The sequence below is a fragment of the Phocoena sinus genome, chromosome 6, assembly GCF_008692025.1.
Source record: "Phocoena sinus isolate mPhoSin1 chromosome 6, mPhoSin1.pri, whole genome shotgun sequence".
Lineage (NCBI taxonomy): Eukaryota > Metazoa > Chordata > Mammalia > Artiodactyla > Phocoenidae > Phocoena > Phocoena sinus.
Genome location: NC_045768.1, coordinates 20,619,139 through 20,645,678, shown reverse-complemented (window position 1 = coordinate 20,645,678; position 26,540 = coordinate 20,619,139). Strand labels below are relative to the sequence as shown.

General features: G+C 45.7%; 1 protein-coding gene across 1 annotated transcript; it reads left to right on the top strand.

The window, feature by feature from the left end:
- The first annotated feature begins 3,407 nt into the window (after nucleotides 1-3,407).
- On the top strand, nucleotides 3,408-26,513 carry BSPRY (B-box and SPRY domain containing). Its single transcript, XM_032633853.1, has 6 exons — nucleotides 3,408-3,638; nucleotides 6,851-6,949; nucleotides 14,124-14,354; nucleotides 15,500-15,525; nucleotides 23,797-23,921; nucleotides 25,108-26,513. The coding sequence occupies exons 1-6, from the start codon at nucleotides 3,408-3,410 to the stop codon at nucleotides 25,632-25,634; spliced, it is 1,239 nt and encodes a 412-aa protein (XP_032489744.1). The 3' UTR covers nucleotides 25,635-26,513.
- The last annotated feature ends 27 nt before the right edge of the window (nucleotides 26,514-26,540 follow it).

Below are 26,540 nucleotides of genomic sequence, written 5' to 3'. Positions count from 1 at the left end.
AGAGCAGAGTTCATGGTATAAAAGGAAATTTTGCCCTTGCTTGTCCCTCTGTTTGGAAAGCTCCTTCCCCAGATATTCTCACAGTTTGCTTGCTGTCTTTATCTAGGTCACAGTTCCAGTGTCACACCTTCAAGAGACCTCCTCCATCATCCTTTCTAGATCAGCACCTCCATCAAGCCCTCCTTCCTATATCACGTGAGTCTTTTTCGTAGCTCTTATCACTTAACAACATTATATTACATATCCATGTGTTTTATTTGTCCTGGAGAGTAGACTTTGTTCTTCTTTACTATTGTATCCTCAGTGTCTTAAATATGGCCTGGCACATAGGTAGATGCTCAATAAATCTGTTGGATGACTAAAATGTAACAAAGGTGTCCATTCTTCTCTGTCCCCTGCTCACTGTGTCCTGTCTAGGCAAGCCCTAAAGTTCAAATTCAGCCCTCCCCGTCCCACCAAGGCACCAGAGGTCACCTTAGAGCAGCAGCTTTCAAACATCTTTGATCATGACCCTCAGTATGAAATATATATTCAATCCCCAGTGCTCAGTGAAAAAACCAAAAAACCCTTACTATGAGCAATGTTTTCTTCTTCCTTTCATTCTTTTCTTTCCTTTCTTTCTTTTTCTTTCTTTCTTTCTCTCTCTTTCTTTCTTTCTTTCCTTTTCTTTCTTTCTTTCTTCCTTCCTTCCTTCCTTCTTTCTTTCCTTCCTCCCTTCTTTCTCTTTTTCTCTTTTTTTAAAAATAAATTTATTTATATTTTATTTTTGGCTGTGTTGGTTCTTCATTGCAGCGAGTGGAGGCTACTCTTCGTTGCAGTGCGCAGGCTTCTTATTGCGGTGGCTTCTCTTGTTGCAGAGCACGGGTTCTAGGCGTGAAGGCTTCAATAGTTGTGGTGTGCCGGCTCAGTAGTTGTGGCGCATGGGGTTAGTTGCTCCGCAGCACGTGGGATCTTCCCGGACCAGGGCTCAAACCCAAGTGCCCTGCATTGGCAGGCGGATTCTTAACCACTGTGCCACCAGGGAAGTCCTCTTTTTTTTCTTTCTTGTCTCCACCGTCTTAGGGCAGTGTTTCTAGGAGCAGCCAGAAGGCACATTTGTCGCCTAGTCTCAGCACAACTGCCACAAATGCAGATTCCTGGGTCCATGACAGACTTGTGAATGAGAATCTTACTGGGAAGTCTGTATGCTTAACTACCCCTCTCCCCTGACCACTCCAGGTGATTCTGAAGCCTGATAAAGCTTGAGAGCCACCACTTGGGGGTTTATGAGTATCCTGAGACTTCCCATGGGGACATATGTTGGGCGGGGCCTGATACACATTAAGGGAAGGGGCTGATCTTCCAGTTCCAGTCTAACTCAGCCCCTGAGTGCTAGAACACATGATTCTAATTTTATGAAAGTAAATCCATTCCCACCTAAGCCCCTTTCACTGTCTAGTCCCTCTGCCTGGGAGCACTTCCGGGGATTTTGTCCCTGCTTTCCTGCCTCCAGTCCTCCTAGGGCTACCACAGCTCTAAGGCCACACCCAATGAAGGGGCCCCACTTTCCCCAAGGACCTTAACCCCTTCTTCTCCCCCTGCTCTCCCCAGTCTCTTTTCCCTCCACACAAAATCACCTATTTTATGTTTAATTGCCCTCCGCTGCTTCAGCCCTTAGAATAACAACAAAAAATTCTAGCCACAATGTCTATGGTGGCTCATTTCCATCTCCATCCCCAGATGAGGGCAACACTGTTACAAGGACTTCACCCTTCCACTGGGATGCACTAGAAACTTCTTTTCATGCCAGGAACACTGCACCCCCTTAGCCGAAGAATCTTACACAATTTTCATCCTGAAAACTTGCTACAAGTATATTTACAGATCCTTACATGTATAATAAAACTTTTATTAGCCCCTAGGATATGCCATACACCCAAGCTAAGCACTTTGCAGATAAGAGCCCGTTTAATTCTTGAAGCAGCTCTCAGGGATAGATACTATTATCACCCCAATTTTAGAGATGAGGAAACTGAAGCACTAAATAATCTGACCAAGTTCCCATAACTGTAAGTGGTGTGATCTGGGGCTGAAGCTGTAGGCGCTGAGAGAAGGGAAGGATTCTCTTCTCTTTGTAGAGCTGTTGCTTAGAGGGGCCTCGGAGTTGAGGTGCCTGAGCCCCAGCATGCCGCAGGATGTAGTGATATGTTTCTTTAGCATTTCATTCTTACAAGTGTCCAGTTTCTGAACTCAGAATACCCTCTGTCACCCGAGGCCTGGCCCCTTCTCCCTTTGGCTGAGTTCTCTCCTCAGCCCTCTGCCAAGACCTCCTAAAGTGGAGGTTGGGGGCTGGGGAGCTGCACTCTCCCTGTATACCCAGGCAGACTGGTCTGGATCCCTCGCAAAGGGTTCTTTCTGGCTTTAGATTCCTTTATCAAATCCTAAGAAAAAAAGCCCCAAGACAGCTCAGGTATTATTAGCAGTAGTTCCTTCTGGGGATGGGTTTTTCATCCATGTGCTTATTTGCACATTCTATTTTCTTCAGTAAAGATGCATTACTTTTTTCAATACTAGTTAAAAAACTTTTTTCAAATTAAGAAAACTTGGATGTAAATACTTTGGGGAAATCAGCCTAACACAGATGTTCCTCCTTGGGCCTTGATATGCAATTTAAAAAGTATGAATCATATTACCACAAGTCAAACTGCCTGAGTTCCAATCACACTACTACCAAATAGTAACTGTGACCCCCCCCCCCCACCGCCGGCAAGATCCTAAATCCTCATAAAAATGGGGATCATAGTAGTACTTTCCTTGTACTATTAGCAGACTCTTAGCACTTGCAGCCACTGTCTGAGCTCCAGATACTGTTTTGTGTTTTAGTTCATTTAATCCTCAGCACAAGTCTGTGAGGTAGTTACCCACATAATGCCCGTTTTGCAAGTGAGACACTGGAGGGTACTGAGCCAGTAAGCAGCTAAATGGGATTTGAGCTCACACAGTCTGACACCAGAACCTAGCTTTAAACAACTTGTTTAAAGTTGCCTGTCGAAAGGAGCTGTTGTATTACATGATGGAATGCTTGTAAAGCGCTTCGCAAAATCCTGGCACTTAATAAGTGCTCAATTAATGGTGCTCAGTTTCCTACAATCACATAATATTTTGTGTTTTATGTTTATTATAAAACAAACACACACAAAACGCGATTTAATTCAGCAAAAAATCTAAAAGACTGCTGAAGCGGGCGGGGTCTGTCCCGGGGTGGGGGCGGGGTGTGGGCGGACGCCCACCCGGCTGCAAGAGCCCGGCGGGAGGAAGAGCCGCGGCCAGCGTTCCAGGCGCTCAGCGGGGCCCGGGGGCGGGGTCAGGGAGGCCCCGCCTAGCCGCCACCTGCGACAGGTGGACCGCGCGGCGCCGGGCGCTCGGCCATGTCAGTGGAGAGTGCGGGGCAGGGGCCATGGCCCGGGCCGGAGCAGGGGCCGGGGCCGGGGCCGGGGCCGGGGTCCGAGCCGGGGCCGCTCTGCTCCGAACACGGCCAGGCTCTGAGGTGGTTCTGCTGCTCTGAACGACGGCCCGTGTGCGCCGCCTGCGCGGGACTGGGCGGCCGCTGCCGGGGGCACCGCATCCGCCGGGCCGAGGAGCGCGCGGAAGAGCTGCGGGTGAGCTGACGTGGGAGCTGGTAGGCGGCGGGCTCCTCTGGAAGAAGGGGGCACCGGCGGGGAGGCGCTGGGCGAGACCCAGCGGGGACCCAGCAGCGTGTCCGGGAGTCCAGGCTCCGCAGTGGCACTGGCTGTACAACGAGGCGGTTAAGGGTGTGGCTTCTGGAGTCCGGCTGACCTGAGTTCGATTCCCACCTCCATCACGTCCTCCCTGTGAGTCTCGTAATCTCTGAGCCTCAGTGTCCTCACTTGTAGTTTGGGGGCATTTATTAGAGTTTTTGTGCGATGGGGCTGGCCTTGGGCAATAAAGGGCTTCACTGCTCCAGTTGCCTGGGACAAGGTGTGCCCCAGCTTCCGCCCCGTTAGTAACCTGATGAAACTCGGCCCCTCCTCGCTCCTTAGCCCCGCGACTCAAAGCCCCTCCCCTCATCCACCCTTCAGCCTTCCTGGTAAGGTGGTTTCTTTTCCGTTTCAGGATTGGCCTGGACTGTACTTCAAGCCGATTTCACTTGGGTAAACGGAGGGGGCGGGGAAGATATCGGGAGGTTCCTACTGGAACCCTTCACCTAGGGTTTCTTTCTCCCCACCTCCACTTCCAGCTTGGCTCCAAGCTAGCCACCTTCCTGTCACCAACCTCCCCTGAGATTGGAGAGTCAAGTCACCATGGGGCTTCCTGCCTCCTTCCACCCCAGCTGTGGTCCCTGGGGGTTTCCTTGCAATTTGATTACCCTGTTTGATTCTCCCAACCTCTCCCTGGAGTTTTCTGCCCAGCTGTGAGGCCAGAGGGCTCGGACTGGACAGTAATAAACATACCTGACAGGGTGCTGGGACGAGGGATTCAGTTATTCAATGGCACCTGAAGGCTCCTGGTTGGTCCTACTTGTCACCACTTTCCCATAGTGATGATGAAAATAAGCTTGGATAATGTGGTATAATGAACTTGCACAATGGATAGAGACTCTGCAAGTTCCAAAGCACTTAAATATCCGTTGCCTCATTCCAACCAGACCTTTGAAGCAGTGGCCCTACATTTTACAGATGGGGGAATGGAGGCCCAGAGAGGGGAGTAACTTTTTCAAGGTTCCTGTTGTTCAGGGCCTGAACCAGGGGAGTCATTGACTAGGCCAGAGAAAACCACCTCTGCTTCAGTGGTTGGAGGGAGGAAGTGATGCTAATGGGAGTGAGAATTTAATAAAACCTTAAAAAAAAAAGTTTCCATCAAAGCTGAATCTGATTGGTAGAAGGAGTGAAGTCTGGGCCAGGGTGGCAGGTCTGCTGCTTGTTTTGCAATGCACCCTGCCCTGGAGCAGGGCGCCTTCCCTGAACCCTGCTGAGGCCCTTAGCATATTCATCTTCTTTTCCTGGAGGGACATGTGTCTTGCCCTCTCTGCCTCCAATTTTGAGTAGACGGTGGCTTTTTTGCAGGCTTCCCCTGTCCCTCCAGCCAGCAAAGAAATTTTGCCCCAGGGCAGGATTGTTACTGAACTGGGCAAAATCAGCCCCAGTTCAACAACCTGCCTCTTACCTTCTGGATACCTGCCCTGTAGCTTTTCAGAAGCTAGTCTCAGTTCCCTCGGTCCTACGGTGTGTGGTGACCACAGCTTCCTTCCAGTCGACTCAGTTCTTTAACTGTGTATTTGGACCGGTGAAGTGTAAGACTGATTCCTAATTGTGGTTGGAAGGATTTACAAGAGCTGCCTAGAAGAGACAGCTGAGTGGCCCTTTGGCAGATGGAACTGGGGCAGTGCTCTCAGGGGAAATGGTGGAGGAACTGCCGCTTGGAAGGGCTCCAGTTGTTACCTGGAGAAATGGAGTAGCAAAGCAGGGGCCTGGCCATGTCTCCTTGGGCAAGTAACTTCTCTGTGAGCCTTAGCTTCTTCATTTCTGAAACTCTCCCCTGCTCTCATGGCCGATGCTCACAGCTTCGGGAGCTGTGAGCTGCTGAAACTCTTGTGACCAAGGAAGTGGGTGTTAGTCATTGAACAAATATTTATTCAGCGCCTTCCATGTATAGGAACTCTCTTCCAGGTCATAGGACATAGAGAACAAGTCAAAGTCATGGTGCTTATGTGCCTGAGGTGGGGGGGTGGCAGATACCAAAACTGGTAAACAGACCCATGATATACAGTCAGAGAGAATAAGCTAAGTAAGGGAATGGGGTATGGGGATGGTCAGAGAAGACTTCTGAAGAGGTAACATGGAGTCAGGGAGCAAGAAATATATGGGAGAAGACTGCTGGAGACAGAAGAAACAACAGGTGCAAAGGCACTGAGGTCAGGACAAATTTGGTGTGTTTATGGAATGGTTAGAAGGCCAGTGTGGGGAGTGGTAGGAGGTGACATGGGAGAGATGTGCAGATATGCAGAGTCCCATCAGGTAGGGCCTTGTTGGCTAAGTTCTCACTGTGGAGGTATTGGAAAGCCATTGGAGGGTTTTGAGCTGGGATGAGACTTGATCTGATTTCCTTACCAAAGGTGGCAGTGGCCAATGGGCGGGGGTGGGGTGGGGGGGTGTGGGGGGTGGGTGGTGGTCAAGAATAAAAGCCCAGTTAGGATAGGAGACTCTAACAGCAGTTCCTGTGAGTGATAAAGGTGATCTGGGTGGAATAGCAGAAGTAGAGGAGACCAGAAGTGGCCAGAGGAGAGATAGAATAATAAAGGGCCACCAGATTTAAGGATAAAGAGGGAAGTGGGGCCACAGAAGGGGATGATGGACAGTGAAAAGTGGTAAGACTAATGTATTGGTGACTCCATCTAAGCTGAAGAATTGTTGGAATGGAGATTCCAGGGTACGTGATCTAGAAGGATGGGAAGTGGTGGGCAGGGTGCAGGATCCTTGAAATGAAGATTTTGGAAGTTGTATAGTTTTCAATAATGATGAGGTCTGAGATAATGACCATGGGAGTGGGTGGCTGAGGTGGGGTAAAAGGAAAAAAGTCACTGGAATGGAGTGAGTGGACCAGTGTGGATCAAGCTAGTGGGAAGCAGTCGCATAGCACAGGGAGATCAGCTCAGTGCTTTGTGACCGCCTGGAGGGGTGGGATAGGGAGGGTGGGAGGGAGATGCAAGAGGGAAGAGATATGGGAACATATGTATATGTATAACTGATTCACTTTGTTATAAAGCAGAAACTAACACACCATTATAAAGCAATTGTATGCCAATAAAGATGTTAAAAAAAAAAAGACACCATGGGTGTCATTTGTGTTGCAGAACAAGATTGTGGACCAGTGTGAGAGGCTGCAGTTACAGAGTGCTACCATCACCAAGTATGTGGCTGACATCCTGCCAGGGAAGAACCAGAGAGCAGTGGTAGGTAATTCTTCTGCTTTCCCTCTTCCTCTGGGCCCCCTCCTAGGATAAGACCTCAGCCTTAGGGGCTTGGACCAGTCTATGGTCCCTTCCCAACTTCACAGACTCATTGTGCTGTTAGCAAAGTTGGATGCCCAGGAAGGATGGTTTCCCCTCTCTCTGAGCCTTGGTTTTGCCATCTGGGCAGAGTGGATTATTCCCAGCACATATTTGGTGCAAAGACTCCTATAGAAGATGACTTTCTTCACGTAAAGGATCAGGAAGGGTAGCATTCCCTTATCATCTTAATTATTTTGTGCTCAGCCCCAGTATTATAAAATAACCTATGGATTTTACACTGCATATTCTTTATGACAATCTTATGCAGTAGATGGTAGTAACATCCCTGTTTACAGATGGGGAAATGGGTCCCGTAGAGTTTAAATGACTCACAGCCTCCTGCCAGAGTCAGTTCTATGAGCTGGGTCTTCTGACGCTCAGCAGGTGATCCCTCTGCGACACCTCACTGCGGATCCTTTATTCAGTTGACTCATTGCTACATCTTTACTCTCAAGTATGCCCTTCAAGGGCAGGGGCTATGAATTTCTTCCTGCACATCCCCTCTCTCATTCCCCCAAAGTACATGGAGCAGGCTTGGCACTGTTTTAGTATTGGGTTGGCCAAAAAGTTCGTTCAGGCTTTGCCATACCATCTTACGGAAAAACCCAAACGAACTTTTTGGCCAACCTAATTAAAAATAAATAAATAAATGATTTTGATGGCAAGGAACAGAACCCAGTTGAACTGGCATAAACGAAACAGAGAATTTCTTGCCCTGATACAAGTCTTTCAGAACCTAAAGGGGACCAGAACCAGGAAGGAGCAAGCTGCTAGAAGTCTAGGCAGCTATTCTGTGTACATCTCTGCTTTTCTCTGCACGATGATTTCTTCCTCTCTCACTCTCTTTTTCCTCAGCCTTTTTATTTTCTTGTCTTAAACGCACTGGCTAAGACCTCAGTACAATGTCAAATAGAAGCTTTTGTCGGGGAATACTTACGACATTTTGCCATTTATTTAATTATTTAACAAATCTCTGTGAGCACCTACCACACACCAAGCACTGTTGGTCTATGTGCTAGAGATTCCACAGTGAACAAAACATACGAAAGTTTCTGTTTTCATGAAGCCTATATTCTAGTCAGGGGAGAGGGGTAATAACAAATAAAATATATGCTATATCAAAAGGTGATAAGTGCTATGGAGAAATATAACAGGAAGGGGGATTGGTCATGTTGAGGATGGGGGTTGTAATTGCATATGCTGTGATCAGGAATCACCTAGTTAAGAAGATTGATATTTGCACAGAATTTACGGGAGGTGAGGGAATGGACCATATATCTGGGGGAAGAGTGTTCCAAAACGGGGGAAAGGCAAGTGCAGAAGCCCTGAGGTGGGGGTGTACCTGGCAAGGTGGAGTAGCAGCCAGGAGGCCTATGAGGTTGAAGCAGAGTGAACAAGTGAGAAGGCAAAGGAGATGAAATTAGAGGTGAGCAGTGCAGGGAGCTGGGTAGAATCCTCACCGGTCAAAAGGCTGGGTAAAAGGCTGGGACTTTGCCTTTTATTTGGGGAAGGTGGGAAGTCATTAGAAATAAGACAATATGACTTAAGATTTAAAAGGAGGGCTCTGGCTGCTGTGCTGAGAAGTGACCATAGGCAGCAAAGGTGAAAGCAGGGAGACCAATTAAGAAGCTGTTGCAATAATCCAGGTGAGAGACATGAGTGGTTTGTGTGTGTGTGTGTATGTGTGTGTGTGTGTGTGTGTTTCTTTTTTGAAGGAAGAAACCTCAGGATTTGTGGATAGATTGGATGTAGGCCATGAGAGAAAGGGAGGAGGGGTCAGGATAACTCTTACTTTTTTTCATTTGAGCAACTGGAGTGATGGAACAGCCATTTAACAAGGTGGGGAAGGACTGTGTGTAGAGTGATGGTTGGTAGAGGAGGAGATTAGGAGTTCAGTTGTATATGTGTTAGGTTTGAGATGCCTATTAGACATCCAAGTGAAGATGTTGAATAGGTAGCTGGATATATGAGTTGGGAGAGGGCTGGGCTGGAGACATAAATTTGAGATTCATCAGTGTACAAGTGAGTGAATAAAGTGAAAGCCATGGGAAAGGATGAGATCACTAAGTAATTAAGTACAGATAGAAAAAAGCAGGGGGACTTCCCTGGTGGTCCAGTGGTTAAGAATCTGCCTTCCAATGCAAGGGACACGGGTTTGACCCCTGGTCAGGGAACTAAGATCCCACATGCCACAGGGCAACTAAGCCTGCGCACCACAACTAGAGAGCCTGCGTGCCACAACTACTGAGCCCATGTGCCACAACTAAGACCTGACACGGCCAAATAAATAAATAAAAAGTGGAAACAACTTAAAAAAAAAAAAGCAGGGGTCCAAGGACTGAGGTCTAGGGCACTTCAACTTTTAACCATTGAGAAGATAGGAACAGGCAAAGTAGACCAAGAAGTAGCAATCAGTGAGCTAGGAGTAAAACTAAGTGTTGTGTCCCACAATAGGTTTCAAGGAGGTGGGGGAGATCACTGGTGTCAAATGTTGCAGAGAGATCAAGTCAGGTGAGAAATAAGAATGGACTATTTAGTAACACGCTCATCATTGGAGATCCTGACAAGAGGAGTTTTGTAGAGCATTGCCTTGAAAGTTTGATTAGCATGGGTTTCAGAGAGGATAGGAGAAGAGCAATTTGGGATAGTTGGCTTAGATGACTCTTGAGGAACTTTGCTGTAGAAGGGAGCTGAGAAATGGGATGATAGTGGAGGGGGATATGGGATCAAGAGGGTTATATGTTTGCTTTGTTTTTAAGATGGGTGAAATTACTCTGTGTGTGTATGCTGATAGGAATTATCCAGTAGACAGGGGAAAATTAATGATGCAGGAGAAGAGGGATAATCTGGTATAGCAAAGGGGGTGGGATCTCGTAAATAAGTGGAAGGGTTGGCCGTAGGTAAGAGCACGGGCAGTTTATCCACAGAATTAGGGAAGACAGAATGTATGGACACAGGTGCAGGTAGATGGGTGGATGATGGGTAGAGCTCATTGAAGTTCTCTTTTGACTGCTTCTATTTTCGTTATTATTTTCTCTTTATAATTTTTTTCCTTCAAGTTTTTAGGGATTTATTCTGTTGTTTGTTAACTTCCTGCATTGAACACAGTCTATTGATTTGAGTCTTTTTTCATTTTCAAAGTGATCATTTAAGCTATATATTTCCTTCTAGATATTGACAGAGGGACATTCCACAATTTTGATATAGTATTTTCAGTTTCATTCAGCTCTAAGTATTTTAAAATCTCCATTATGACTTTCTTGTTTTGCTATGTTATTAGATTTTTTTATTATTTTATTAATTATTTATGCTTTAAAATTTCCAAATATATGGTTTTTTTTGTTTATTTTTACTGATTTCTAACTTAACTGCATTGTGATGTGTATGATAGCAGTTGTTTGAAATTTGTTGAGACTTGCTTTATGCCCTAAAGGATGGTCAATTTAGGTGAACGTTTCACATTCACTTGAAAAAATGTGTAGGATTCTATATATGTCTATCAATTAAGCTTATTGATAGGTTCAAATCTTCTCTATATTTACTAATTTTTATTGCCAGATTTATTGATTACTGGCAAAGGGCATTTATATTTTCATACTATGGTGTGAACTTGTCTATTTTTCTTTATAATTCTGTCAATTCTTTTTATATTTTGGTGATATTTGTTAAATGTGTATATTTAGATTTGTTATGTATTCCTGGTAAAACATCCCTTTTATCACTTTGTAGTGACCTTTTATGCTCAGGAATTCTTTTTGTCTTAAAAACTATTTTTTTTTTTTTGCGGCACGCGGGCCTCTCACTGCCGTGGCCTCTCCCGTTGCGGAGCACAGGCTCCGGACGCGCAGGCTCAGCGGCCATGGCTCACGGGCCCAGCCGCTCCGCGGCACGTGGGATCTTCACGGAGCGGGGCACGAACCCGTGTCCCCTGCATCGGCAGGCGGACTCTCAACCACTGCGCCACCAGGGAAGCCCTTAAAAACTATTTTGTCCTTGTTTGTTACTAGGCTAAAAAGTGTTTTCCAGATATATTGCTTTCTTTCCTTTTACTTTCAACTTATGTTCTTATGTTTTAGGTGTGTGTCTTAAAACTGGATTTTGTTTCCTTTTTTAAAAAAGTCCATTCTGATAATCCCTGCCTTTTACCTAAGGAGTTTAATCAATTTATCACAATTGTGATTGCTGATATACTTGGATTTATGGCTATCATTTTATTTTACTTTTTCTATGTAGTCCACTTTTTCTATGCTTTTTTTCTTGCTTTCCTCCAGTCTGTTGAGTTAATCAACCCTCCTCCCTCCTTTTTCCCTGTGCTAGCTTGAAAGTTATACCTATTTACAGTTTATTTTTGGTCCCCTTAAGATTTTAACACGAATAAATAATGTCTAAAATGAATCAACCTGAATGATACAAGTACCATAAGAATGCTTTCAGTCAATAACCCCTCAGGTCTTACATGTTGTTGTCAAATATTTTAGTTAAAGTACATCTTTTAATAATTCCCTCATTCATAGGAAGTTTTCCATTTTCATTTATTTATTTATTTATTTATTTAGGCTGCGCCATGTCTTTAGTTGTGGCATGTAGGATCCTTTGTTGCAGCACGTGGAATCTTTAGTTGCAGCATGCGGGCTCATAGTTGCCACATGCGGGCTTCCCAGCTGTGGCTTGTGGACTCCTTAGTTGCAGCATGCACGCGGGATCTAGTTCCCTGACCAGGAATCGAACCCAGGCCTCCTACACTGGGAGCATGGAGTCTTCTCCACTGGACCACCAGGGAAGTCCCAGAAGTTTTCCATTTTTGATCAGAGAGGTCTTTATTGTGCTCTAATTTTTGCATGATGGTTTAGATGAGTATAAGATTCTAAAGTAAATCACAAGCCCTATTCAGGGCAACTAGTTGAGTCCTCAGCTCTTGATTACACTGGTTTTCAGTTTCCTCTCTACTTTGGGACTCCAGGGGATTTCCTTTCCCGAGCTGCCAGAGTAGCTTCACTTTTTAAAAAAAATTTTATTTATTTATTTATTTATTTATTGGCTGCATTGGGTCTTCGTTGCTGCGTGCGGGCTTTCTCTAGTTGCAGCAAGCGAGGCTACTCTTCACTGCGGTGCACGGGCTTCTCACTGTGGTGGCTTCTCTTGTTGCGGAGCATGGGCTCTAGGTGCGCAGGCTTCAGTAGTTGTGGCTCACGGGCTCTAGAGCTCAGGCTCAGTAGTTGTGGCACACAGGTTTAGTTGTTCCCCAGCATGTAGGATCTTCCCGGACCAGGGCTTGAACCCGTGTGCCCTGCATTCGCAGGCGGATTCTTAACCACTGTGCCACCAGGGAAGCCGTAGCTTCCCTTTTTTTTTTGTTTTTTTTTTTGCGGTACGCGGGCCTCTCACTGCTGTGGCCTCTCCCGCTGCGGAGCACAGGCTCCGGACGCGCAGGCTCAGTGGCCATGGCTTACGGGCCCAGCCGCTCCGCGGCATGTGGGATCCTCCCGGACCAGGGCACGAACCCGCGTCCCCTGCATCGGCAGGCAGACTCTCAACCACTGCGCCACCAGGGAAGCCCCTGTAGCTTCACTTTTAAAAGGATGTTTTGAGCTATTTTTCCAGCACTTCTGTGTTTTGTTCTGGGAGGGATTTTAGTTTATTCAGGCATATCTTTGGTGAGCAAAGTTTTCTTTTTTCTCTGCTATTTTTTTCTGGGAATGACTCAAGAAACATGTTGAAATTGACTGCAGCCTTCTTGTCCGGGAGTATCTGGTGCATATTGGGTCTGTCCTTGATCCTGATCACAAAGTACAAATGTGGCTGCAGAGACCCACCCATGGGAAAGGCACTGAAGTGGCATAGAGAGAAGAGCAATACCTAATGTAATCAAATATTTATGTGCTGGGCCTTGTTCTATTTACTTTATATGTATTAACTCATTTAATCCTCACAATAGCCTTATGAGGTTGGTACTATTATTATCCTCATTTGACATATTAGAAAACTGAGGCACGGGGAAGATAGTAATACGCTCAACGTTCCACAGATAGTAAGTGGAACAGCTAAGATTTAAACCCAGGCACTCTTTCTACAGCCTAATTTCCTAACCACTGCGTTATGTTGCCTCAAAAGAACACTGGAGTTGGAGTCTGAATCTCTGGGTTCACTTAGCCATTCAGTTAGCCACTCTGTCTTCTCCATTGGGCAAATTGTGGGTCTCAGTTTCTTCTGAAGCAGGTCTTCAGGGGCAGGGAATGAGGAGAGCTGCTGGCTACCTGTGACTTTCTGGCATGAAGGAAACAGTTCTGCTCTCACCTGTCTGGCAAGAGTGCAGGAGCTTCATACAACAATGCCTTTGTACCAGATGGCATTGGTACAGGGGAATAGTGTTGGACTGAGAGTCAACAGAACTGGGTTCTAGCCCCTGCTCTGCCATTGACTTGGCATGTGAGCACTACCAAGAGATTTTTTACTAGTTGGAAGAAACTTTCCCATTCAGTCATTCAGTAAATATTTGAGCACCTACTCTGTGCTAGATGCTGTGCTACCTGCTAGGGGACACATGTTAACTTCATTGACTTAAAATTGATTTCAGCCCTCCTGTGTGGAAGGTGAGAATTCTATCATGGAAGCAGTTAGAATGAACAGATTTGGGAAGTAATGAGCTTTTTGTCCTCAGCCATGGCCAAAGTATTAACTGGACTGCTGTTGATGTGCATCCTGTTGATGGGGAAGACTTTTTAGTCCTTTCTGCTCTGCAATTCTATGACTCTCTGACCTTGGTCTCTTGACCTTGGGATTTCCAACTGTGAAAAGCAGGTGATTCCAGCTGATCTGTAAGTCCTGCCCAGCTCTTTCATTCTGTCATCTTAGCTCCATGAGATATGGCCTGGATGTCTGGATCTCAAAGTTCTTTACCCTAAACCACATTTGGGAAATCTTAGGGCTCGGATGGTTTAAGTACTGTTTAAGCACTGCCTTTACTGTACCCATGGCAGACATTGCTAATCAATCTCAGCACTCCTTCCGGCTGAGCCCAAGCCCTCCTAATCTTGCCTGGGGCTCTGCCAGGACTCCTCATTTTACCTTTTGTCAGAGCACAGCCAGTGCAGCACGGGAACTGGTCATCCAGCGGCTGGGTCTGGTGAGGAGTCTGTGTGAGAGTGAGGAGCAGAGGCTGCTGGAACAGGTGCACGGTGAAGAGGAGCGGGCCCATCAGAGTATACTGACACAGCGAGTACACTGGGCCGAGGCACTGCAGAAGCTCGACACCATCCGTACCAGCCTGGTGGACATGCTCACCCATCTGGATGACCTCCAGCTGATTGTAAGTCAGGCAAGGGTGAAGACACAGCCAGTTGGCCAGACTCCCCCAAGGTCTGAAAACATCGAGAATGTTTATTGGTAGGAAGTAGGTGGAAAATGATAATTTGGAAAAGGGATGAGACAGGGCAATAGAACTATATGGATTTTTTTTTTGCACTTGGTAATTGTTCTTTCAATAGTGAGCAAATGTTTACTGAGTGCTTACTGTATGCTAAGCATTGTGCTATGGGGTGGAGGTATAGGATACAGCTGTCAGCAACTCACAGCCTTATGGAAGAGACAAATGTATAGAACTGATAATTAGGGTATGGAGGGATACGTGCTATGGTAGAGGGCACTACTGGGATGTGGGGCCCCTGCAGTCCAGCCTTGAGGGAGTGGTAGTCAGGGAAGGCTTCCTGAATTAAGCAACTTAGAAGCTGATGCCTGAAAGACAAGAGTCACAGCTTTATTAAAGGAAGTGGGGAGGATGAGAGAGACCAGAAGGTTGAAGAGAACACTGCACTGACAAGGGGTCCACTGCAAATACAGAGCTCATCCTCACTCCTAACACCCAGAAATTACCATGGCCAATATGCTGGTACATATCCTTTCAAAGTATTTTATATGTATATGCAGGTACCTGCAGTTCTAAGGTGACAGTGCTCCATCTGAGTAGATGTGCCAAGCAGAGAAATGAGAATGTGTAACGACCAAGCTGTCCCACTGCAGTTCAAGGGGGGAGGTTTCTGTGACTGTCCCAGATTGTGCGTTTATTTCATTACACAGCTTCCATGTGCCGAGCACATTCTGCCCCAAACCTTGGGACAGTCACAGTAGAAGATTCAGAAAGAGTCCTAGCTGTTGAGCCGGTGACAGGCTTGGTGGGAGATGAAATGTTGAGTAAATATGTGATTGTCCTGAAGTGTAGCTGAGGGAAACCCAGGATGCCATGGGACACAGGGGACAGAGGGGTTCACTGTTGGGGGAGGTATGTAAAGAAGGATACATAAAGTTTTGTGCGGGGTCTTAAAGAAGGAGTAGACGTTTGTATTCTAGAGTTTCTGTCCACGTGGAGCCCTCCATGCAAGTTGATTATATTTAAGTCTTGATGACTGCCTGCTGGGTTTCTGGTGCCAAGCCTGACTCTGCTTTCTTTTCTCACAGCAGAAGGAGCAGGAGATTTTTGAAAGGTGAGTATGGCCCCCGGTATTTGCTTGGGCAGTCACGGAAACCACGGCCTTAGGCCTCTACTTAGTCCATTGCCATCAGGCCCCGCTGCTCCTGGGAGGAAGCTCATGGCGGGCAGCTGAGTACCTTCCCTGAAGCCAGGCTCAATGGACAAGGGTCTTCCTGCCCCTAGCTTGGAGAGCCACTTTAGACCCATGTGGAAGGGCAGTGAAATAAATAATGAGTCAGAGGCTTGCCATGGGCTTTCTTAAATATTATCCTATTAAAAAAACGTACAGTCACCCTGTGGAAGGGGTTTCCCACCCCCCTCTACAGGTGAGAATGCTGAGGCTGAAAGAAGGGAAGGGACTTGCCTAAGCCCCAGAGCTGGGGCTTGGACCCACACCTGACACCTGACCCAGTAGTGTCTTCTCTACCTCACTTCCCCGTTCTCTGATGAAAGAATCTTTGAAATTTAAGTCTGCATTACCACTCAAAACTTCATTTTAATTATGCAATAATAAAAGAATTTCACCAGACCCTAACTGGGTTCTGAAAGGTTCTGAGATCCAAGAGCCTGAGGAAGTGGCCAAGAGGGTGTAATTTTCCAGGCAAAGAAATTAAATTCTTACACTGTGTGTGTGAGATTTCAGAGCTGTACTTGGGGAGCACAGTCTATTCTTCTTTATTTTTATATTTAAGTTCAATAGCAATACATGTGCATGGGAGAAAGAAAAAATTTTTCACCAGTTTAAAACCATTTAAAATTAAAAATGTCTCCATCACCTCTTCCCAATCCTGTTTCCAGTGGTGATCAGTTTTAACAGTTAGATGTGTGTCTTGTAGGCTTTCCTGTGTTTAGTCATGGAAGAGTGTGTGGGATTCTTTTTTCCTCTTAAAATTTTTTTTGAAAACGTAGATGGGATCGTTTTATACTTGTTTTATAACTTATCAGGCTATCTATCTTGGAATCTTTCCATATCAGTACATTTATATTTACCTCACTTTTTGGAAAGTCTTTGAACTATTCCACAGTACAGATGTTCCTAAATTTAATTTACTATCTCCTTACAATCTTTCCATGCTTCTGCTAGTCTTCTCTTTCTCCTTTATCTTCATCATCTTCCTTTAACAGTCTGTCCTCAATATCAAGCTGATCTAATTTTTGAAAAAATGTTTTATCTTTATTTTTTGTTTTGAAACATTTTAAACTTACAGAAAAGTTGCCAAAATAGTATAATGAACTTAGAAATATTTCATTTATTTATTTATCTATTTATTTTTGGCTGCTTTGGGTCGTCGTTGCTGCGTGCGGGCTCTCTCTAGTTACGGTGAACGGGGGCTACTTTTCATTGTGGTGCACAGGCTTCTCATTGAGGTGGCTTCCCTTGTTGCAGAACACGGGCTCTAGGCGCACGGGCTTCAGTAGTTGTGGCATGAGGGCTTCAGTAGTTGTGGCTCATGGGCTCTAGAGCGCAGGCTCAGTAGTTGTGGCGCATGGGCTTAGTTGTTCCGTGGCATGTGGGATCTTCACGAACCAGGGCTCGAACCTGTATCCCCTGCATTGGCAGGTGGATTCTTAACCACTGCGCCACCAGCGAAGCCCTGAACTTAGAAATATTAATTGATAATATTTGGCCACATTTGCTCTCTCTGTTCCTTATCTGTCTCTTTTTTCCTGTCTGTCATCCTGTCTGTTTATCTATCTATCTAATGTATATATAAAACAACTTATTCTTTTCTGACCTATTTGAGAGTAAGTTGCAGAAAGCACGACTTTTAATCCCTAAATACTTCAATGTGGATGTCCGAAGAACAGACATTCTCTTACATAACCACAGCATACTTATTTATTTATTTAATTTTGGCTGTGCTGCGCAGCTTGTGGGATTTTAGTTCCCCAACCAGGAATTGAACCCGGGCCCTCAGCAGTGAGAGCGCAGAGTCCTAACCACTGGACCGCCAGGGAATTCCCCCACGGTGTACTTATTAAATTCAGGAAATCGCATGTTGATGTAATACTATTATCTAATATACAGTCTATTCAAATGTTGCCAGTTGTACTAAGAATGTTCTCAACAGTGTTTGGATTTCTTCCCCCGATCCATCTGGTCTTTGAAAATCTGTAATTGTGCCTTAACCTTTTATTTTCTAAACACTTTTAAAGAGTCTAAGGACAGTTTTATAGAATATCTCGCAATTTGAGTTTATTTAATGTTATCTCATGATTAGATTCAGGTTATGCATTTTGAGCAGGAATATTTCATAAGTGATGTGTCCTTAGTCCATCATACCAGGGGACACATAATGTCATTTTGTCCCATTATCAGGGATATTAGCGGTTTTTTTAAAATAAATGTATGTATTTTATTTATTTAATTTTGGCAGCGTTGGGTCTTCGTTGCTGCACGCGGGCTTTCTCTAGTTGCGACCAGCCGGGGCTACTCTTCGTTGCGGTGTGCGTGCTTCTCATTGCGGTGGCTTCTCTTGTTGTGGAGCACGGGCTCTAGGTGCACGGGCTTCAGTAGTTGTGGCACGTGGGCTCAGTAGTTGTGGCTCGCGGGCTCTAGGGCACAGGCTCAATAGTTGTGGTGCACGGGCTTAGCTGCTCTGCGGCATGTGGGATCTTCCTGGACCAGGGCTTGAACCTGTGTCCCCTGCATTGGCAGGCGGATTCTTAACCACTGCACCACCAGGGAAGCCCCAGGGATATTAATTTTTTTAATTGAAATATAATTGACATACAATATTATATTAGTTTTTTTTAATTGAAGTATAGTTGATATACAATATTATATGTTACAGGTGTACAATATAGTGACTCAATTTTTAAACGTTATAATCCAGTTATAGTTATTATAAAATATTAACTATATTCCCTGTGTTGTACAATATATCCTTGTAGCTTTTTTTATACATAATGGTTTATAATTCTTAATCCTGTACCCCTATCTTGCCCATCCCTCCTTTCCTCTCCCCACTGATAAACACTAGTTCTCTATATCCCTGTATCTTTTTTGTTATAGTCACCAGTTTTTGTTTTTTAGATTCCACATATAAGTGATATCATACAGTATTTGTCTGTTTGACTTATTGCATTGATCATAATACCCTCCAGGTCCATACATGTTGTTGCAAATTTTTTTATGGCTGAGTGGTATTCCATTGTATATATGTACCACATCTTCTTTATCCATTCATCTGTTGATGGACACTTAGGTAGCTTCCATATCTTGGCAATTGTAAATAATGCTGCTATGAACGTTGGGGCTCATCTATCTATTTGAATTAGTGTTTTGGTTTTTTGGGGGTATATACCCAGGAATGGAATTGCTGGGTCATATAGTAGTTCTATTTTTAGTTTTTTGAGAAACCTCCGTACTGTTTTCCACAGTGGCTGCACCAAGTTATATTCCCACCAATAGTGTATAAGAATTCCCTTTTCTCCACATCCTTGCCAACATTATTTGCATTCTTTTTTTTTTTTTTTTGCGGTATGCCGGCCTCTCACTGTTGTGGCCTCTCCCGTTGCGGAGCACAGGCTCCAGACGCGCAGGCTCAGCGGCCATGGCTCACGGGCCTAACCGCTCCGCGGCACGTGGGATCCTCCCGGACCGGGGCACGAACCCGTGTCCCCTGCATCAGCAGGCGGACTCTCAACCACTGCGTCACCAGGGAAGCCCTATTTGCATTCTTTTTGATGGTAGCCATTCTGACAGGTGTGAGGTGATAGCTCACTGTGGTTTTGATTTGCATTTCCCTGATGATTAGTGATATTGAGCATCTTTTCATGTGCCTGTTGGCCATCTGTTATGTCCTCTTTGGAAAAATGTGTATTCAGGTCTTCTGCCCATTTTTTTTTGTTTTTTTGTTGTTGAGTTGTATGAGTTGTTTATATATTTTGGCTATTAATCCTTTATGGGTCATATAAATCTGCAAATATTTTCTCCTATTCAGTAGGTTGTCTTTTCATTTTTTTGATGGTTTCCTTTGCTGTGCAAAAGCTTTTAAGTTTAATTAGGTCCCATTTTTTTTGTTTTGTTTTTTTGCAGTACATGGGCCTCTCACTGTTGTGGCCTCTCCCATTGCGGAGCACAGGCTCCGGACACACAGGCTCAGCGGCCATGGCTCACGGGCCTAGCCGCTCTGCGGTATGTGGGATCTTCCCGGACCAGGGCACGAACCTGTGTACCCTGCATTGGCAGGTGGATTCTCAACCACTGTGCCACCAGGGAAGCCCCATTTGTTTTTATTTCCTTTGCTTTAGGAGATGGATCCAAAAAAATATTGCTACAATTTATGTCAAAGAGTGTTCTGCCTATGTTTTCCTCTAGGAGTTTTATGGTTTCCAGTCTTATATATAGGTCTTTAATACATTTTGAATTTATTTTTGTATATGGTGATAGAGAATGTTCTAATTTCATTATTTTACATGTAGCTGTCCAGTTTTCCCAGCACCACTTATTGAAGAGACTGTTTTTTCTCCATTGTATCTTCTTGCCTCCTTCATCATGTGGGTTTATTTCTGAGCTCTCTGTTCTGTTCCATTGATCTATGTGTCTGTTTTTGTACCAGTACCGTACTGTTTCAATTACTGTAGCTCTGTAGTATAGTCTGAATTCAGGAAGCATGATTCCTCCAGCTCTGTTCTTCTTTCTCAAGATTGTTTTGGCTATTTGGGGTCTTTTGTGTTTCCATAAGAATTTTAAAATTATTCTAGTTCTGTGAAAAATGCCATTGGTATTTTGATAGGGATTGCATTGAATCTGTAGATTGCCTTGGGTAATATGGTCATTTTAACAGTATTCTTCCAATCCAAAAACACGGTGTATCTTTCCATCTGTTTGTGTCATCTTCAATTTCTTTCATCAGTGTCTTATAGTTTTCTGAGTACAGGTCTTTTACTTCCTTAGGTAGGTTTATTCCTAGGTGTTTTATTCTTTTTTTTTTTTTTTTTTGGTATTTTATTCTTTTTGATGTGATGGTAAATGGGATTGTTTCCTTAATTTCTCTTTCTGACAGTGCATTGTTAGTGTATGGAAATGCAACAGATTTCTCTATATTAATTTTGTATCCTGCAACTTTACCAGATTCACTGATGAGCTCTAGTAGTTTTTGCGTGGCATCTTGAGGATTTTCTATGTATAGTATCATGTCATCTGCAAACAGTGACAGTTTTACTTCTTCCTTTCCAATTTGGATTCCTTTTTTTTTTTTTTTTTTTGAGGTACGCGGGCCTCTCACTGTTGTGGCCTCTCCCGTTGCGGAGCACAGGCTCAGCAGCCACGGCTCACGGGCCTAGCCGCTCTGCGGCATGTGGGATCTTCCCGGACCGGGGCACAAACCCGTGTCCCCTGCATCGGCAGGCGGACTCTCAACCACTGCGCCGCCAGGGAAGCCCTGGATTCCTTTTATTTATTTATTTTGTTGCCTGATTGCTGTGTCTAGGACTTAGTTTGCTTGTTTATTCACTTATTTAGTATCAATATAGACTCATTGATTCTTATTTTATTCAGTGCATTATAATCTGTTAGTGCTATTATTAATTTTGATCTTCAAAATCTCGGATTTGGCCAGTAGGAGCCCCTTCAAGCCAGATCCTGTGTCCTTTTGACAACTCCTCATCATTCTTTGAGTACTTTCTTGCTTTCTGGCACAAGAAGATATCCTAGGCTCAACGTGTTCTTTTCCTGCCTCAGCCTGGAATCAGCTAATTTCTCCAGTGTCTTGGGTTTTTTTAGTGGGGAATCGTATTTAAAAACCAAGATTGAACCATTAGGTGTGTTCATTGCTACTAATGCGTCATTGCTTCCAGGCCTTCCCAGTGGACAGCATACAGAGCTAGGGAGTGTGTGCATGTAACTTTTTTATTCCTGAGTTTGTATCACAACTTCTAATTCCAGTCAAACACCACAGGATTTTTCCTTTCCAATATATTTATTCATCTGTTCAGGCCTATGATACATGCAATGTTGTTTGAGAGTTGCTAAACCCATAGTATGATTGACAAACCTACTAGTAGAGTTCAAGATTTGTTTGTAGTCCTTTGTGCCTTTGTGTCTTTAGACTGGGGGTGCATACTCTCAAAGTAGAGTCGGCCCTCCATTTCCATGGTTTCCCCATTCATAGATTCAACCAAACATGGATTTGAATGTTTTTGAATCTGCAGATGGGGAACGTCGGATACAGAGAACTTGACTATAAGGGACTTGAACACCCCATGGATTTTAGTATTTGTGGGGGGTCTGGAACCAGTCCCTCAGGATATGGAGGGATGACCGTACTGTTTTCAAAACCTGTTTTTTTGGCCCCCGAGGTTATTTCCACATCTGTGGCTGAGCTCAGCCCTGGCCTGCCACGGCAGCAGGTTCCCCTGCACAGACTGGGTATTCTGGTCCTGGCCAGGGCCCTGCTGTGTCCCAGCCCCATTTCACTTCCGCTCCTTTGGGGTCACGAGTTTTCTCTTCTGTACCATGAGGTACCTGGACCAGCTGGTTCTCTAGGCTCTAGTGTCTACGATTGGCCTCAGATTTGCTCTGATGATGATTTAGCACGGCTGACTCCAGCTCCTATTTCCTCCTCACCTGTTGGCTGGGGATTCTCCGGAGCCAGCCTCAGTGCTTTGAGGAGATGGCAACAGAGCCTCTCTTGTCCTGACCACAAGGAGCCTTTGTAACCAAAGCCTGCTTTCAGCTTTTCTAGGGCTCTGTTAACCTCGCTCCTCCCAAGTCAGAGCAGTCAGTGTCAGTCTTAAAAAAAAGAGCTCACATCTATGAGGAGACATGCCCCACCCTCTCCCCCCATCCTCTGTTTATGGACAGAGCCACAAGATTTGGGGAAGAGAGTGTGTGCTGTCACTTCTCTGCTGCCTGAGCTCAAAGGCCATCTTTGGGATTAGAGACAGTGGGAACAAGAGAAGCCACTGCAATGAGAACCTCGCTTTTAATATATTTTCTACTAAAAATCAAGCTGTCAAGACAGGAAAATATTACTGGTTTTGTTATGACAAGAGAACAGGTAAGAATTGTGAATTCATAAAGGATGAAAACACAAGACATTGTTCTCATTATACATACAGTATACATAAGCTGATTAGCTGTGGACTATTAAAACATTTAAGACGTCACACACACATGTACATTGGAACAAGAAACACAGGACAATTTTAATCTTTGATATGTCTTAACTACCAAGAGAAAGAACATCACTGATTTGAGTCTAATTGTTTTCCTGGCATACAATCATTATATAGGCCAGGCCTAAAGCATACTGTATATTATTAAAGACATATTTAGGCAAATATAAACATTCTCATTTGGGAGCTTTTTCTCCCTACCCAAACTGGCTTTCTCAGAAGCCAGTTCAGAGGTCTGTGAAGCCCTGTGGCGAACCCTCACTTTGCCCCACACCCTTCAGATTTTACTTCAAGTCAGGGGAAGGATTATGTTGAATGGGGCCTGGATCCCAGCCTGGGTTTGTTCTGTTTTTGCATGGAGGCAACAGTTGAATCCAGGTCTTCTTTTTAGCTTGGGTGCTTTCTCTGAATCTCCGTTCTTTCCTGTCAAATGGAATAACAACTGCCTCCCAGGTTATAGCAAAGATCATATGAGATTCTCTATAGAAAACAGCAAGCCCAGAGCCTGGCTGCTTAATAAATGGCAGTACTCCCCTCCTAAGCGTCTTATGTTCCCAAATCCCTTCCAACAAAACCCAGTCCCCCCTGTGAGCTGAACAGAGGTAGTTATTGGGAGCAAAGTGCTATGACTACTTTATGGTTGGGGTGATCACTGATAGTTCCTTCTTGCGTGACCCTTCGGGGCTGTTTGCATTTTAAGAGGAGAGGAATGGCTCTACCTTCTGACCACACCAGTAGATTTTGCTGCAATAGGTTTTGTAGGAAGGCAAAATTTTCTCCACGCAGGTCGGTGGAGCGGAAAGACTACGGCACAAGAGGCTCAGGTCCTCCTCCCAGTTCTGCTGCTAACTCACCAGAGACACTGGCAAGTTGCTTGCCCCATAGAACACACTGACTACAAGTTCTAATACTGGCACCAAGTATTACCTCCCTGTAAACCGTGTGCCTTGCTGGAATTAAGGCTCCAGGGCATAGAGGGAATGCCCACCTTCTCTTTTGGCTCCACCCCCCTTAGGGGGCTCCTATGTGGGGCCTGGCTGCCATTCTTTGTGTCACCCTCGTGGGAAGAGGATTTGACTTTTGTCCCCATCCTGTATTGATCCAGATACATTTCCAGAACCTTCCTAAATCTCTCTCTTTTTTTTTTTTCCTGCATAAGGACGGAGGAGGCAGAGGGCATTTTGGATCCCAAGGAGTCGGAAAAGTTAAACTTTAATGAGAAGTGCACTCGCAGCCCACTACTGACCCAGCTCTGGGCGACAGCCGTTCTCGGGTCCCTCTCAGGTTAGGAGCTGCTGGAGCCTGGCACCAGTTGGAGTAACTGGGCTTCTGTCTGTCTGGGGTTTGCTGCTGGGTCACAGTGGGGACAGGTGCATCTGGGATCTCAGGTTAAGCAACCGGTGATACTGGATGCAGGCTTGTCTATGGAGTCAAGGTTCTGGACAGGCCTGGGGCAGCTGGGCCAGGTCCTCCCTGTTTCCAGACCAGCCTGCTCTGTGCTTGGGTCTGGGATAAATCTTGTTCCTGGAAATTACGTCCTCCTTAAGTCCTGCCTAGTGCAAGAGCTCAGTATTATTTCTTGGAAACCTAGTTTCTCTTTAAGAAGATATAACTGATGGGCAACTGGAGAGCATCTTGAGCGAGAATTGAGCTTCCCAGATTCGTCTCACTTACTAACTTAACATTGATCAGGCCAGCTAACATGGTCTCCTGCCTCCAGGAATTCCCCGAGTGGGAGGGTTCTCAAAGCAGGCTTCCCCCAAGCTAGATGGAAGCTCCCACACTGCCCGTTGTGGTATTTTCACGATTCACAGAAAGGTTAGGTTAATGGATTGAATTTTTCTCAGTTTTAATCCTCCCTCCCTGCACGTTATCCCTAAAACGTTAGTACAAGCTATAGCTCATCTCCAGATTCTGGTATCCAATAGTGCCGGATCTGCCAGCAGTCCCATTTAGGTAGTTGTAGGAAACCGCATATCTGATGCTTCCAAGCCTCCAGGAACCGTGTCGCTAGGGCAAGTCTGATCTAGAAACTGCAGATATGCCCAACTAGAATGCGGTATGATCAGTGTTAGATGCTAAATGTAGGAACAACATGCTGGGTCGTCATTTTGCCCCTGCCACCAACTTGGTGTGTGACCTCGGGCAACTCGCTTCTCCTCTCTGGGTCTTATATCTATCACAGTTAACAGATGAGGGTCTTGGACTATTAATAACTACTGTGGTCATGGCCACAATTTATTGAGCACTTATTGATGCTTGGCACTTTACATGCATCATCTCATTTGATCCTCACATCCACCCTGTGATAAGTCCTACTCTGATCCCCATTTTACAGATGAGGAATCTGAGGCTCAGAGAGTAAATAGCTTATCTGCCAGTGAGTGGTGAGGAAGCCCTTTGCTACGTGGCAGGGCCAGGTTAGGGCTGAGGGTGGGCCTTGGGCAAATCTGAGAATTCTTTCTGGCAGGCACGGAGGACGTGCGTATCAACGAGAGGACTGTCAGCCCCTTCCTGCAATTGTCAGATGATCAAAGGACCCTGACCTTCAACGCCAAGAAGTCCAAGACCTGTGCAGATGGCCCGGAGCGCTTTGACCACTGGCCCAATGCCCTGGCCACCACTTCCTTCCAGGCTGGGCTGCATGCCTGGACGGTGAACGTTGAGAACAGTTGTGCCTATAAGGTGGGTGTGGCCTTAGGCCAGCTGCCCCGCAAGGGTTCTGGCAGTGACTCTCGTCTGGGCTACAATGCCTTCTCCTGGGTCTTCTCCCGCTACGACCAGGAGTTCCGTTTCTCACACGATGGGCAGCACGAGCCCCTGGCACTGCTGCGCTGCCCAGCTCAGCTGGGGGTGCTGCTGGACTTGCAGGCACAGGAGCTGCTATTCTACGAGGCAGGCTCGGGCACGGTGCTCCACACCCACCACGCGTCCTTCCCTGGGCCCCTCTTCCCAGTCTTCGCTGTGGCTGACCAGACCATTTCCATCGTCCGCTGACCTTTAGCCATGGGGAGACCAGGTCTACCTCCCCAGCACCCTTTCAGGCCATATTTCTACCCGGTGTCTTTTTCCCAGATGTTGCCTGTGCCCAATGGGCAGCTTTTGGGAGGGGTTCTGGGTACAACCATTAAAAGCCAGGTATCTGTGGGGAACCTGCTACTCCCTGGGCCTTGGTTTCCCAAATGCACTGTGCCTCTGCCCCTCTGAGGGTGTCTTGTTCACCACTTTCTCTCTGGCATCCAGCATGGTACCTGGTGCATAGTAAGCGTGCGATAAATATTTGGCCAGCAAGTGGACGTATGGACGGATGGATGGTGGATGAATGGATGGATGGACAGGTGACTGGATGCACGTGGTAGACCCTCTGGAGCAGCACTGCCCCCAGTAGATGCCGTTCTCTGGCAGAAAAGCCTGTGGCTGAAGCCCTGTCATCCCCTCAGTTCAGTGTTTCTCAGTCCTTTTCATGATATGGCATACAGAGGAAATCTTTTTCTAGCACAAGGACAGCCTGGAAGGGATTTAGAACTCCTGCCAGGCTGCTGTTGGCCAGAGGACTCCGGCCTGTAGGGCTGTGTCCTCACCCAGGTTTTGCATAGCCACTGGGAAGACTGAGGGGACTCTGTCTCCAGGTAGCCTGGCTGCGGCACACCCATTGGCAGTGCTGCCTTGGACTAGGCAGGGCTCCAGCCAGCACCCACCCGTGGCAACAGGGATGAGCTTTTTCCCCAACTGCAGCTGATGGGTGCTCCCAACTAATGCCTTCTCTAACATAATGTGGGGACCAGGGTGAGGCCTTCAAGCCAGAAAGGGCTGATGGAGTAAGAGGGCCAGCCTTAGGGAACATGTACATTATTAAAGGTTTTCAAAGATTGAAAATTTCTTCCATGTTCTTTGTTGGTAATT

Coding starts and splice junctions, on each gene's coding strand:
- BSPRY (XM_032633853.1), top strand. CDS start 3,408: ATGTCAGTGGAGAGTGCGGGGCAGGGGCCATGGCCCGGGCCGGAGCAG. Junction 6,950..14,123: donor GGAAGAACCAGAGAGCAGTG/GTAGGTAATTCT, acceptor ACCTTTTGTCAG/AGCACAGCCAGTGCAGCACG. Junction 15,526..23,796: donor GAGCAGGAGATTTTTGAAAG/GTGAGTATGGCC, acceptor TTCCTGCATAAG/GACGGAGGAGGCAGAGGGCA.